Source organism: Merops nubicus, unplaced genomic scaffold (genome assembly GCF_000691845.1).
Source record: "Merops nubicus isolate BGI_N331 unplaced genomic scaffold, ASM69184v1 scaffold11566, whole genome shotgun sequence".
NCBI classification, from domain to species: Eukaryota; Metazoa; Chordata; class Aves; order Coraciiformes; family Meropidae; genus Merops; species Merops nubicus.
In genome coordinates this window covers 17,965-30,776 of record NW_008615650.1, presented here as the reverse complement: position 1 = coordinate 30,776, position 12,812 = coordinate 17,965, and the positions used below count along the sequence as shown (strand labels likewise).

At 38.2% G+C, this 12,812-nt stretch overlaps 1 protein-coding gene across 1 annotated transcript in view; it reads left to right on the top strand.

Annotated features, from left to right (window-relative positions):
- The window catches only part of RMDN2 (regulator of microtubule dynamics 2), a 37,325-nt gene extending 25,971 nt beyond the window's left edge, over positions 1–11,354 (top strand). Inside the window, exons 6-9 of the mRNA XM_008942590.1 lie at positions 101–178; positions 8,949–9,047; positions 11,114–11,167; positions 11,256–11,354. Coding sequence (XP_008940838.1) covers positions 101–178; positions 8,949–9,047; positions 11,114–11,167; positions 11,256–11,354 — 330 coding nt within the window. The remainder of the gene's footprint in view (positions 1–100; positions 179–8,948; positions 9,048–11,113; positions 11,168–11,255) is intronic.
- Positions 11,355–12,812: the final 1,458 nt, after the last annotated feature.

Sequence of the window (12,812 nt, the reverse complement as noted above, 5' to 3'; positions counted from 1 at the left end):
CGGAAGAGGATTTCTGAATTTATGATTTGCAGCAAACTTCTTAAAATGTAAATGCACGACAAACAAACAGCTAAAGTGATACTGATTTTCTTTCTAATAGGAGCACCTAGACAAAGCAATTGAACTTAAGCCTCAAGATCCTTTTTTATATTACCTAAATGGAAGATGGTGCTATTCGGTAAGTTGCTTTTTTCTTTTATCTAACATATAAATTAAATATACTGAAAAATGATAATGCATTTGAAATGCAAGTGGGACTTAAGACAAAGTGAGTGTTCATTGAAGTAGATGTTTTGAGCTAAACGAAGCAGTACATACACATTTCCTGAATTAACTTGCACATATGCAATGTTAACTGCTGATCATTCCTGTCCTGTACATTGAGTAAGCTGTGCTTGCATGTCCTTTGTTGTGTCCAGGTTTCTTATCTGAATGTATAAATGAAAAGTAATTGATATTTGGAAGGAAGAAAGTGTGACCTCTAGTATTGTAAGCCTTGATTTCAGTTCTTTATTTTGCAACAAACTTCCTGGCTTGCTTTGGGCTGGTAACATATATTCCCTATCCATAGATGAAGATAAAGGCATTTAGTTTCTGTGGAATTGTCTGTGGCAGCAAGGCTACCATACTGCCTTGGTAAATTCCAGGGGAACGTCACAACAAAGATGTAGGCATAAAAATCCATAGTTCACCAAAAAGTTTTGCAAGAGATGCGATTTGTGCTATGCCAACACAATAGGTTCTTTTAAGTAATTGTCTTAATGATGTAGTGATAAATACTCATATATGAAAAAATAATTGTTTTACAAGCTTAGTTGTTTATTTTTAAAGAAATTTTATCATTTAGAAAAATAGTGCTTTTGCCTGTAATATGGAAGTTGCTTTATTCTGAAGCCCACACCTTTGATGGCTCAGGTGGCTATCTTTATTGCTTCATCTTGAGTGCTGTGAGAAATCTTTCCTCAGAAGAAAATGTTCTTGCATAGTCTGTGCTATAAAGGATCACTGGGAGACTTCTCAGAATAGTAACTGCTACTGTGCACTGAATTCCAGCCCTGCCATTTCCCTCCCGCCACGGCCAGTGCCGGTCACTGCAAAGTGCCTGCAAACTGTAAGGGAGGAGTTACTGTGGTACATTGCAGCCTTTGACTTTGTCTGCAACAAGACTTAATGAAAAGTAAACTTTCAGTGTTTTTTTCAGGTTGTATGTTTAACTTTCAAAGAGCTTTCAGCAAGTACATTTTTTCCCCCAGATTATTTAAATAAGGAATGACACTAACTTTTTCAAAGAGCTCTTCGTTTCACTTTTCACCACATTGTATTCTTGAGTATCGGCATCAGCTGTCCAAAAGTGAGTTGCTGATGATGGTCCTATAGCTTGCTTGCTGTCCTGCCTTGGAAGAGCATCTTTCTCACCAGTCACCTCTTAAGCACTTGTATACTGTGCTGTGTCCAACAGCTGACTGCAACTTCCATTTCTGTCAAATGCTCCCAAGATGTTTTTCATGGCTTGTTTCTCACTTCAACTATCTCTTTTGGAAACTACATGTAATCTCAGTATACTTCACTGTCATCTTATTGCACTGCTTTTTTTACTCTTGTTTCATTTTAGTGTAAATCACCACTCACAGGCTGAGTAATACATGTGGTTTGTTGCACTGTATTGTTACGGACTCATGTTCCACACTTGCAGCATCTATGCAGGGCTTCCTTACTAAATATTAAAGCCACAGATGAACATTTGCTTCAGGGTATCATCTGACTTCCATTTTAAGTTAAAAAATCCACTTAAACAGATGTAGCCAATGAAATATGGATCTTTTTCTACTTTTTTTTTTTAATAATTATTTTTGCCTTCTGTAACTGCCGTGACAAAGTAGTAAGTTGAAACACTTAGAGCAAATTCTCATAGTAAAAATAAATATAAGTATAGGACTGTATCACATTTTGTTTTAACTTCTGGGGCTGTCAGCTCCTGAAAACTTTGTCATTTGCACGCTTTCAGTAGTTGGATGAGGCTGTCATTTGGGAACTTGAGTTTTGAGGCTGTACTATAGAAGCTAAATCTTAATCCTAGCCTAGTAAAGTTGGTGATATTCTCCCTAGTTTTAACAGACTGTATGAGCAGGTTTCTGTGCTGAACCATTAACATTGTTTTGGCTGTACATGTGATGTAGATAGTAGGAGCTTGTGGAAGATGTGGCAGATTCCTTGGGCCTACTGTGCAGACAGTAGTGTTTCATGCTGTGGCAATTATCCCAAAAATAGACTGTTAGTTGTGACATGGGTTCCAAATACTTCTTCAGAGTACGGATTATGATAGGGTGCTTGAAAAATTTGTTTATCACTACTTCTCTATACTGGTACCTGCAGATGGAGTGATAATATTCCTCTTAGACTTTGTTTTTTTGTTTTGTTTTGGTTTTTTTCTGTTTGGCTGAGGTTGAAGCTGGGAAGGCTGTGTTGTCCAGTGTGAGGAAATTACAGAAGAAAAAGGGATGACTGAGGAAAGAAGGTTAGGTTTTTACATGTAGCCTAGCTGACTTTGAAATTGACCACTGTATTTGTTCTTACATGAATGTTGTTTCCTGGGGTATTACTGCCTAGTTTTAGTTGCATATTATTTTACTGAAGGAGTGTACTTAAAGAAGATAAGTAGTATTTGATACTTTCCAAGCTTTGGTAACACTTTTGGAAGACCTCATGGACTTAAGTCTTCCTAGTACAGTCAGACATTTCTCATTCACTCCTCATTTAATGTTAGGGGATCTTATTACTGACTTCTAGCACTTTTTGGGGCTGACAAACTTAAAAAAAAATAGGTACAGCATAAAAGACTGTAAAAGGGAATGCTTCCAGTGTTGTAACTCGGGGCTGCAGTTCATTTTCACACATGACAATCATTGGAACAGACTTAGGTTAAAAGTATAGCGTAGGCAGATGAAGATTTATTGAAGGCTGAAATCTATATCCAGAGATTATAGACTGTACAAGTAAAAGTTATTTGGTTTGTGGAGCTTTGCCAGAATTTGGCTCTGACTGCCATTTCTCACCTTCCTCAGTGTAACACAGCCCTTTGCAAGGGGCAGTAGTAGGGCAGTGCCGGGTTTCTTGCTCGGCAGTGTTCTCCCTGAGCCAGATTCGGAGCTGGTGCAGAGTGTCATAGCACCTTCCTGTGGGAGGGATGAGTTGGATTTTCACTGCCTCACGGCTCTCGGGGTTTGTATCTGATACAGAGCCAGTGACAGTTGTGTACAACCTTTTATAAAAGTATGTTTTTGCTGTTTCTTATTTCTTTTACCATTTCAAGGCCAGTAGAGAGATATAAAAGAGGAAGATTCTGTTCTGATGTGTCTGTCATCTCAGCTTTGTTAGAAAGTGACTTCTGGTATCACAGGCAGTTAGGCAGGATTTTCAACAATCATTTCATAGATGTTATGATGGGCAAAGTTTTGCCTATGAGACCTGCCTGTGTGTCTCAAGGAGCCATGTATAGCTCCAATGTTTTTTTGTTTGTTTTGCAGAGGTGACAAGGGGGAAAAAAACCCCCCAACCTATTTATTTCTGCATTGAGCGAGCATAATTAAACTAGTAATGGATAACTGCAGAACCTGCCAAGTGTTATTTTAATACTCCTTTTTTAGAGCTGATATGAACTTCTATGTAGCAATAATTTTTTCCAGAGTAGCTTTAGTGATAATGTTAGGAAAATGTGATTTTGATATAATTGTAATGAAGATAGGTTAAAATGTCTAGTAAGTAAAGCAAACCAGTGTTTGGTATGTGAAAGAGATGTTACTATTCTGAAGAAAAACAACTGCAGCAAAATAATATTAATTTAAAATTTCTTTGATGGCGGACAAAAGTTTTTCTTCTCAGACTTCTGTAACAAAACCAAGCTTTTTTAAGTATGTATATTTTAGGGAAAGTTTAATGTTTTAAATATACACTTGGGTTAATTCATATGTTTTAAAGTACAGTGTTTAGAGCCTTTCAAGTTTCAGCTCTGTTTTTATTAAGGCAATGTGAAAACTCCTTTGCTCTTCAGATCAGCACGAAATATTTATTGGAAGTGAATTGATCTGTGGTGCATGGTCCATAGGCATTAGTTTTCTTTCCTTAGAGCTTTGGGTGCAGGTATCTGATAATCCTTTATAATTGTGTGTTTGTGGGGTTTTTTTTTAGTGTTTTAAGGTTTAAAATAGCTTTTAAAATGGAGTTCATATCTAGTTAAGATTTACGACTACTCGCCATTACAGGACTGACACAGAAAAGTTAGCATATACTTGTGAAACTGGATCTGAGCCTCTGGTAAGTGCTAGTAGGATGTTAAAAATTAGATCTCTTAGGATTTTCTTTCTGCAGGTTATAATGGCATGTGTTGGATTCATTTCTGGTGTATCCCAGTATCCATTTGGGTTATATCAGGGGAAAAAAAAATGACCCAGTTGCTTTTGTATGTGTACTCTGTAAGCCTGCTCCCCTTAGTGGAAAGTGAAAAGCCCAGACAATTCAAACTGGATAAATGCCTAAATGCCTGTGCAGACTGTCCTGGTTCCTCAGCTGGCAAGCAAAACAATATTTGTATTGGAAGCCAGTATTTTAAAACTGCTGTCAAGTTTCTTAATCTCTTCCAGAAGTCAAAACATTGCAAAATTGTTTAATACAATTTTACATTAATATATTGTAATAAAAAAAGAAAAAGAACCTCTCTGAGGACATTTAAGTAGGTGCCATCAATATTTTACTGAAGCTGCGTCATTGGGATGATTTTCCTTTAGGGAAGACAATTGTGCATTCTCTCTTCAGTGAGCTATTAGCAAGGAAACATCAGAGAAGGAAATTCTTTAGGGCTGCAAGTCAATCCTGGCTGAATTTTCAGTCCGAGTGGTTAGTTTCCTTGGTACCAACATCCTGGAATTTGAAAAGAGCTGTCAGTGGCAGGGTTTGCATCTCATCAAAACCAAACAGAAGACAAAAAAAAACCCAACAAACTCTAGCCAGTGTTTTAGTTCATGTGTGATTTTTTGCTGATTCTAGGCTAAGGAGGAAAAAGGGATGTTAGGAAATCCTTTTCCCCAGTGTTTAGGGGAGAACCACATTTTCTGTCTTGGTTTTCAGAGGAATAAGAGGCCTGATAAGAGCAGGCTGGGTATGAACTTCATAGTTAGCTGTAGTTTAACTCTGTGGGTGGCTTTCTTCTATCGGTGATAATAGTAGAAATTTGGGTAGAATAAGTGGATGAGAGCTTGTTTAACAGATCTGTAGGAGAGATTGTCTGAGACGACCTTTGGGATACTGAAGAGTGGCCTTTCCTCCTTGGCAGAGGCCAGGCTGTCATGGTGACCACTCCACTTCAGTCCTGGGGAAGTTCAGGAGTTGGCTGATGGTCTCTCAGGTCCTTGTTTTTTGCTCTAGAGTGAGTGGGACTGCCTCTTCTCATGTATAGCAGCTAGGAAGTGATGTTCCATGAGTGACCAAATATGTCAGTCCTGGTATTCTGTGAAAACAGTGTTCCTTGAAGTGTTTGTGAATTGTCAGGCTACTGGGGGGACTAATGTCAGGGCTTGGGAGACCTAAAAAACCAAAACTCACTTAATATTTGGAAATCATCTGTAGGACAAGGGCAATCTTCATTCTTTAATTTTGTTTTTGTTGTAGCTATTATTTGCTGCAGGAGCTGTTTTTCTTATTTTTTTATGCTACCCTATACCATTCTTGGAACACGCATGATTCTGCTGAGGTTGATGACTGTTGCAGCCTCTTTGTATTTGATTTTGTGTGGACCTCCAGATAGGCTTTGCGTTATTCCAAATAATCTTGACTGTGGAGGTTGAATTTATGCTACACTAGAGCATGCCACACCACAGCTTCTATTGCCTGTGCTTGCTCATGCAGAGAATGCTTAATGAAATTAGTTGGTTTATACTAAGAGTGATGTTTCCATTTCAGTGAACATGGCATAAGATTTTCTTTAATAAAGTTATTTCAAATTAAAGACTATGCCTGTGTGTGTTCAGGGGAAGGATTTAATTTCATGTTCATCTTATTGCTTTAGGTCGCAATTTTGTTTATTACATAAAATGGGTCTTTTCCATTTGTCCCACCTGAGCCACAGGGGAGTGCAGACTGACTCAGGTGTGCTGTGGTTAAGGTGCTGCGAAGGGATCTACCTGGCTTGTGTGGAGCCACCCAGAAGGTATAATTGCCTATGCTCCTTTTGTAGTTGAAGGAAAGAAAGAAGAGAAAGAGAGGAGTGTTCATCCCAGACTAATGCAGGTAAAGAGGAGTTGCCTGATGGAAATGCCCCTCTGTATGGAACCTGGACAACTTGCTTAAACTAGGCACTTCATTTATGGTTAGCTAGAGTTAGCTACAATGAATTCATGAAGACAGTGGCATATAGCTGTGACTGCCCAAAACATTAGGGCATTCTCAGACTATAATGTGTAAGAGTCACAAAGTATAGTACTACAGCCAGTGCACATTAAAGAAAACTCACTATTGTGCATACATGCATTTAACTTTTAAACATTGTTCTAAGTTGGTGGGATTTGTAACCTAAAAATGACCAAGTGCATACATGTTTGGACTTTTTAAAGTTTGAATAATGCAAAGCAGCACCCATGCCAGATAAAATAAGGGCTAAAACCTCAGCAAATCAGTTCTGGTTAGATCTTCTAAGAAAATTAAACAACTGCCAGGAAGAACTTATGTTTTCAATAGGGAATTATAGCTCCACATGGAAAAACTGCAATTTTGTTTCCTCTCTATTACATAACAGCAGAAACGTGTATGGTAATAGTATCTGTGTAGCATATGTGTGTCTCCAGGGTGTTATGTGGTCTTGCAGGGAATGGTGTTAAGTATGTACATTCCCTTTTTTTTTTTTCCCCTCTCTTCTTACCTCTAGTAATCTGTCTGTGTCTTGATGTGATGGACCTAAAAATATAGAAACCGCCTTCCTCTTCCAAAAGAGTAGAGAACGCTGCAGCAGCAGGTTGGCATGAACAACAACAACAACAAAAAAAAAAAAAACTTGTGCAAAAGTCCTTTTGATATCTCTTGCAGAATATGTCTCAGAAGCTACAGAGTAACTAGGGAAATGAAGCGTGTGGAGGAGTTATATACATACGTACAGTCTGAAGTTTTAACTGGCATCCTGCAGTTTGTAACACAGTGTGAAAGCACTGCGATGCACAGAGGGAAATATCTTGTTGCTTTAATGAATTAAGAACTTTGGGATTGCTGGAGAGCTTTTGTAAAAAGAAAAGAAAATAAAACACTTTATTACCTTAGAAGAGGCTTCAAGACTGGGATATATTAGAGAGAGAGAGAGAGAATGGGAAAAAAAAAAGCTTTATTTTCTTAATACTGTTTCTGTCTGGAATGTAATCTTTAGTGGTTTTCTGTGAAAGACTGATGGCATTTGACAAGTGAAGCATTGGACCCTGTCAAATAACCAGCAAGACTTGACCAGGGTACCTTCTGTCTCCAAGCAATGCAGCTCTTAAGCAGTTAGAGTCATTTGGGCCAGATGGGACAATGTGGTCCTACATATTTTCCTGTTGGGTATTGGCCTGTATTTGTACTTTTACAATGGTGGTTTTAGGGCAGTTAGCAACAAGAAATACCTAGAGCTTGATGTCTGTTCAAAAGAGAAAGTTGATGGCTGTGGATAGTTGTGTGGATGTTCTTGTATTTTACCACAATTAACTGACATCTACTGGATAATTGCTGGATTTAGCTGGAGAAGGTGGGAGGAGCAGCAGCAACCCTGAAGAGATTGGGAAGCCAGGAAAGGAGGCAGCAATAATCTAAAGCTATCAAAAACTATTTTAGTTGTTACATCAGTAGGACAGACTTCACTTCAAGGCTCAACTCTTGTTATTTGAATTCCAGTTCTCTCTCAAAAAGAGATGTCCTTATGTGACTCATATTTCACTTCCAGGTTTCTGACGAGAGGATCTCTTTCTTTGCTTGTGTGTATCCCTTCCCTGTGTTGCCTCTGCATAGATAAGGCCAGAAATTACTAGGAAAACACAGAACCTTGTTTTTTACCATCTTTAAACTCAGGTGTACTCCATGACAGGAGTTGTCAGTTCTGTGGTTCAAATATTGATGTAAAGGAATTAGGTTCTGACTTTCCATCTCAGATGTAGTAGTAATGTCCAAAGGAGGATGGCTTCACTTCTGCATTTAAACAGGCTCCATCCTTTATTAGATAGAGATGTGAGGTGTTTCACCAGGTTGGGTGGTGGAGGTGATGATACCTTATAGCAGTAACCAGAGCAGTTTTTGACAGGTGTTGGTATAGGTAAAGCAAGAAGTCATGTGCATTGTGGCAATATGACAGTTCCCTAAAGTCCTTTTATAGCAGCCCATCTTCCTGAAATGAGAAGAGGTTTTTGGCAAGTGTCATTTGTCGGATCTGAAGGGTTAAGAATTAAGACGATTTCTTAACAGTGGTTGTCACCAGCTTCTGTGTAATAAATGAACTTGTTTTACAAGCACCAAAGGCACTTGCATTTTGACTGTAGAAACAGCATGTTGTCGTGTTGAAAAGTAGTCAAGTCTACGGACTATCATGCTAAGCTGTCTGTCTCATGAAAAATTCAACAGGTTTAAAGCACTATTTCTAGCCTTAGGTTTTAAAAAACAGCAAGGTCTTACAATACCTGAACTGTACTTTAAGATTTGGAATAATCTCATATCAATGATGTTGATGAGCTGTCACTTATTTCTCAATGTGAACGTTTTCGTGTTAACGGAATCTAAAATCCAGAAGGCTGTGCCTTGAGCTAGCAAAATGTATAAAACATTCCTTTACAGGTTCTTTTGCAATATAGGTCATTTAAGTAGTTCAGTGTCACAGCACAGAATTTACTCCAAAGCAGAGAAGCAACCTGCAAGACATTTTTTTTTTTCTTTTTAAATTATTGTTATAGGTAGCTCAGTTGTCTTGGATTGAAAAGAAAGTAGCTACTGCTCTCTTCGGGACTCCACCAACTTCAACAGTAGAAGAAGCATTGGAGAATTTCCTGAAGGTAAGTCCTAGCCAAGGGTTTTCTTGCGTGACTGTTGTCAAAATGTCTGCTCAATAGATTATGTTCAGTAGCTATAAATTCTGGGCTCTCCTAAATACCACCAAAATACCACCCAAATTACCAGTTTTAAAATTAGTATGGAGATGAGTGACTAGCACCTTTCTTCTTTCTCCTTAGTTTTAGGGAATTCTTCAATGGCTTGCCAGAGTTAATAGTTAATAGTTCTAATATGAGATGGCTATAGATCAGTTATATATGCCCTGGAAACAATTTGACCATAGTGATAACCAATGATTTGCTCATTTCTGCAAAAGGATTAACATAGGCAAGGAAAACTCGGATGTTGTTTCACTTCTCTTTTTCTGATCTGAAGCTCTCTTCATTGAATTTCAGTAGAAGTCTTTCTTGTTTGTGGAGATGAAATTACATTTCTAGTAAAGTAGAAAAGAAAACTCTCATACAGGTCTATGTTCCTTGGCATTCTCGAACACACAGGGAGAAAACACCATATGAATAAAATAAAACTGACTTTCAGGGTCCTTTGTATGAATAATTTCTACTTCTGGAGCTGAAAAATACAGGTTTTCACTTGACTGAGTTCAAAGCGTAAACTTCCGTCATTACGATTATTTTCAGATGGTTTCTCAAAGGAATTAGACAAGCATATTTTCTTCACTGTCTAAAGTGCTTGTTTTCTGTGTTCTTAATCTATTTGAAGATAGAATGTTCACCTGAATTTTGGACAACACAATACATTAACATCTTCCCAGTTTAACAGATTTTATCTTTAATGTGAAACTGAAAAGGTGGTAGAACTCATTTGAAATGTTCACCATTTTGTGGTGGGCTGCAGTGTAACTGGTTTTAAGTTATCTTCTGCAACAAAGATTAACTTACTGTCTACAGGACAATTTTTTGGGTTTTGTTTTCAATTGTTTGATAATACACAATTGTGGTGAAAGTAGCATTGGTTTGACTCAAGACTTACAGCTACTGTAAATTTATCTTATGTAATTCTTGTCTCCTAAAAGCTGTTTGTTGATTAAAGGTGCTTATAGAATCATAGAATCATAGAATCCTTTAGGTTGGAAGGGACCTCCAAGATTATCAAGTCCAACCACCGAGCCACCAGGGCTCCAAAGTCCTCTGCCAAAACAGATCAGAATCTGTCAGGGTTGGAAGGAACCACAAGGATCACCCAGTTCCAACCCCTCTGCCATAAGCAGGGACACCTCCCACTAGATCAGGCTGTCTAGAGCCTCATCCAGCCTGGCCTTAAAGACCCCCAGGGATGGGGCCTCAACCGCCTCCCTGGGCAACCCATTCCAGGGTCTCACCGCTCTCATGGTGAAGAACTTCTTCCTCACATCCAGCCTGAATCTGCCCACTTCCAGCTTTGCTCCATTCCCCCTAGTCCTGTTGTTACTTGAGATCCTAAAAAGTCCCTCCGCCGCTTTCTTGTAGGCCCCCCTAAGATACTGGAAGGCCACAATAAGCTGGTAAGGTTTTTACTCATCTTTCAGGCTTCTGCGGGCTTGATGTGTTTTAAAAAGAAGTCAATCATTAATTTTTTTCATGACCTGAAGTTGTCAGAAGATGGTAATATGAAAAGTGAACCCAGAGCTAGAAGATATGGTTCTTGGAAAGAAAAATAAAGTCGATTAATACAGTTCATTGCCCATTACATAAAATGTGAATGTTTGTTTATTTATTTGATCAGGAAATTAATAATCTAAAGAGGAGTGTCTTTCAACTCACTATGTAAATGAATTAATCTCATAGATATTCTGTAGCATCATGGATATCTTTACATACAAAGCACACAGGGACAGAGGATAGCAAGCAGTACTGAACATCTTTATGTGCTTAACGTGAGTGCCTCATGTGCCTTGTTTTGGGGTTTCTTCTTTCCTTTTTTTTTTTTTTTTTAAGTGTTAAACAGATTGTGGTGCTGCACATAATAGGGATGATTCAGTTTGATGCTTGAGGAATTACTGAAAATGTTATGCAGACCACAAAAATTTAATCACACAAGTTTTATATCTATTCTCTTTTTTATTATTTAGGCAGAAGAAATGCACCCAGGATATTCAAAATGCAATTATGTGTATTTGGCAAAGGTAAGCAAGTTCATTTCAAAATAATGATTTGTAGACTCTTATGTTCTTACAGTGATCTGGTTACAAACAAAATGTTTTTTCTTCTCAGTGCTATAAAGATCTTGGCCAGAAAAACAATGCACTGAAGTACTGTGATTCTGCACTGTCAATTCTGTCAGTTACTAATGAGGTGGGTATTGACAGTTGATAACTTGTTCTCTTGTGACCACTGTCTTGTCTTTGGCACCTATTGTTGTGCTCTCAATAATAACATTATGTTTCACTTCTTCCTCTGGAGACAGAAGCTTTCTTTTTCTTCCACTCTAGGTTGGCTCATTACAGTTGTCTGTATCAACAACTTTAAAAAAAAAAAAATCTTTGTTTGGGGAACTGTCAGGGACTTGTCTATTTCAGAGGCTGTCAGAAATTGAATTACACTCTTTGTAATTCAACCCATTTCATTAGACTATCTTAAGCGTAAGCAGTTGAGTGTGTCACTCCATATGTGCTGAAATTTTGCCCCAGACCTATTTTTTCTCAGTTGAAAGCTTTCTGGATTTTTGTCCCACAGCCTCTGTCTCTGCTCCTGAAAGCCTCTGGTTTGTGATTCTTGTCAAGGCCTCCAAGGCAGTGTGTGAGCTATAGCAGAGGTAGATGAGTTATTCAAGACTGCCTTTGTCTTCAACCACGGTGCAGTTAAGGAGGCACAGTTCTTCCTGTTATATCTGCTGGAACATAGTTAATTCCGAGAGATTGTTAGATTCCTTCTTAGGCTGTTTAGAATGTTTTTAGTATGTGGATGCAAAATTCCTACAGATATTTCAGAGATTTTCAGTGATATAATTTCACAAATATAAACTAAGTCATGGCAAGAAGGTCTGCTCTGTCTGATCTCATGTAGAAGCAAGCTCCATAATTACCGGCCTGTGACTGGAAACATCTTACCATCCTAGAGCATGACAAGTTCAAACCTGAGCTTTGTCAGCCTAAGGGACCTCCTTGGAGCACAGCAGATGTGGTAGGGAGAGAGGTGATTCCAGAGAAGAATTGGCCCTATCCCATTTAATTCTTTGATGTTAAGGAAAAAGACCATTAAATAGCTCTGTAACCTGATTGACAATAAATGCTGTGTGTGGAGCAGTAACATGTTTATGTCAAGTGTTCCTGCTGGGAAGAAAGACCACTGCATGCCTCACCAGCAGCTGCTCCTGGGTGGCCTTTATTTTTTGGCTGAAGATATAGTTTGTACCAATTATAAATTAAGCAATCATTGCTTAAGTTCAGCGTTTCTTTAAATATGTATTGATACAGATATGACATTAATAATTTCTTGACTCTGCCTTATTCTTTACTTACTGTTGAAATGTACTTCCAGCTTGCCTATTACAGAACATAGAAAAGGCTGCTATAAAACGTCCATTATTTGGTACCTTACATCTTTGCATAAAAGGTAGAACCAATGAAGTAAGGGAGAGAGCATACAACTGAAATTACTTGGACTCAGCTTGTTTTGTTCTTCACTGACTGTGCTGTTGAAGTTTGTTTTGGATTAGATTTTTTTTTTTTTCCCCTGTATTCAGGAATTACTGCAGGCCAGGTAATCTTGCAATGAACGCTGAAGCTATCTGGTAAAACTGCAAGCAAACAGATATCACAGAAACTTCTG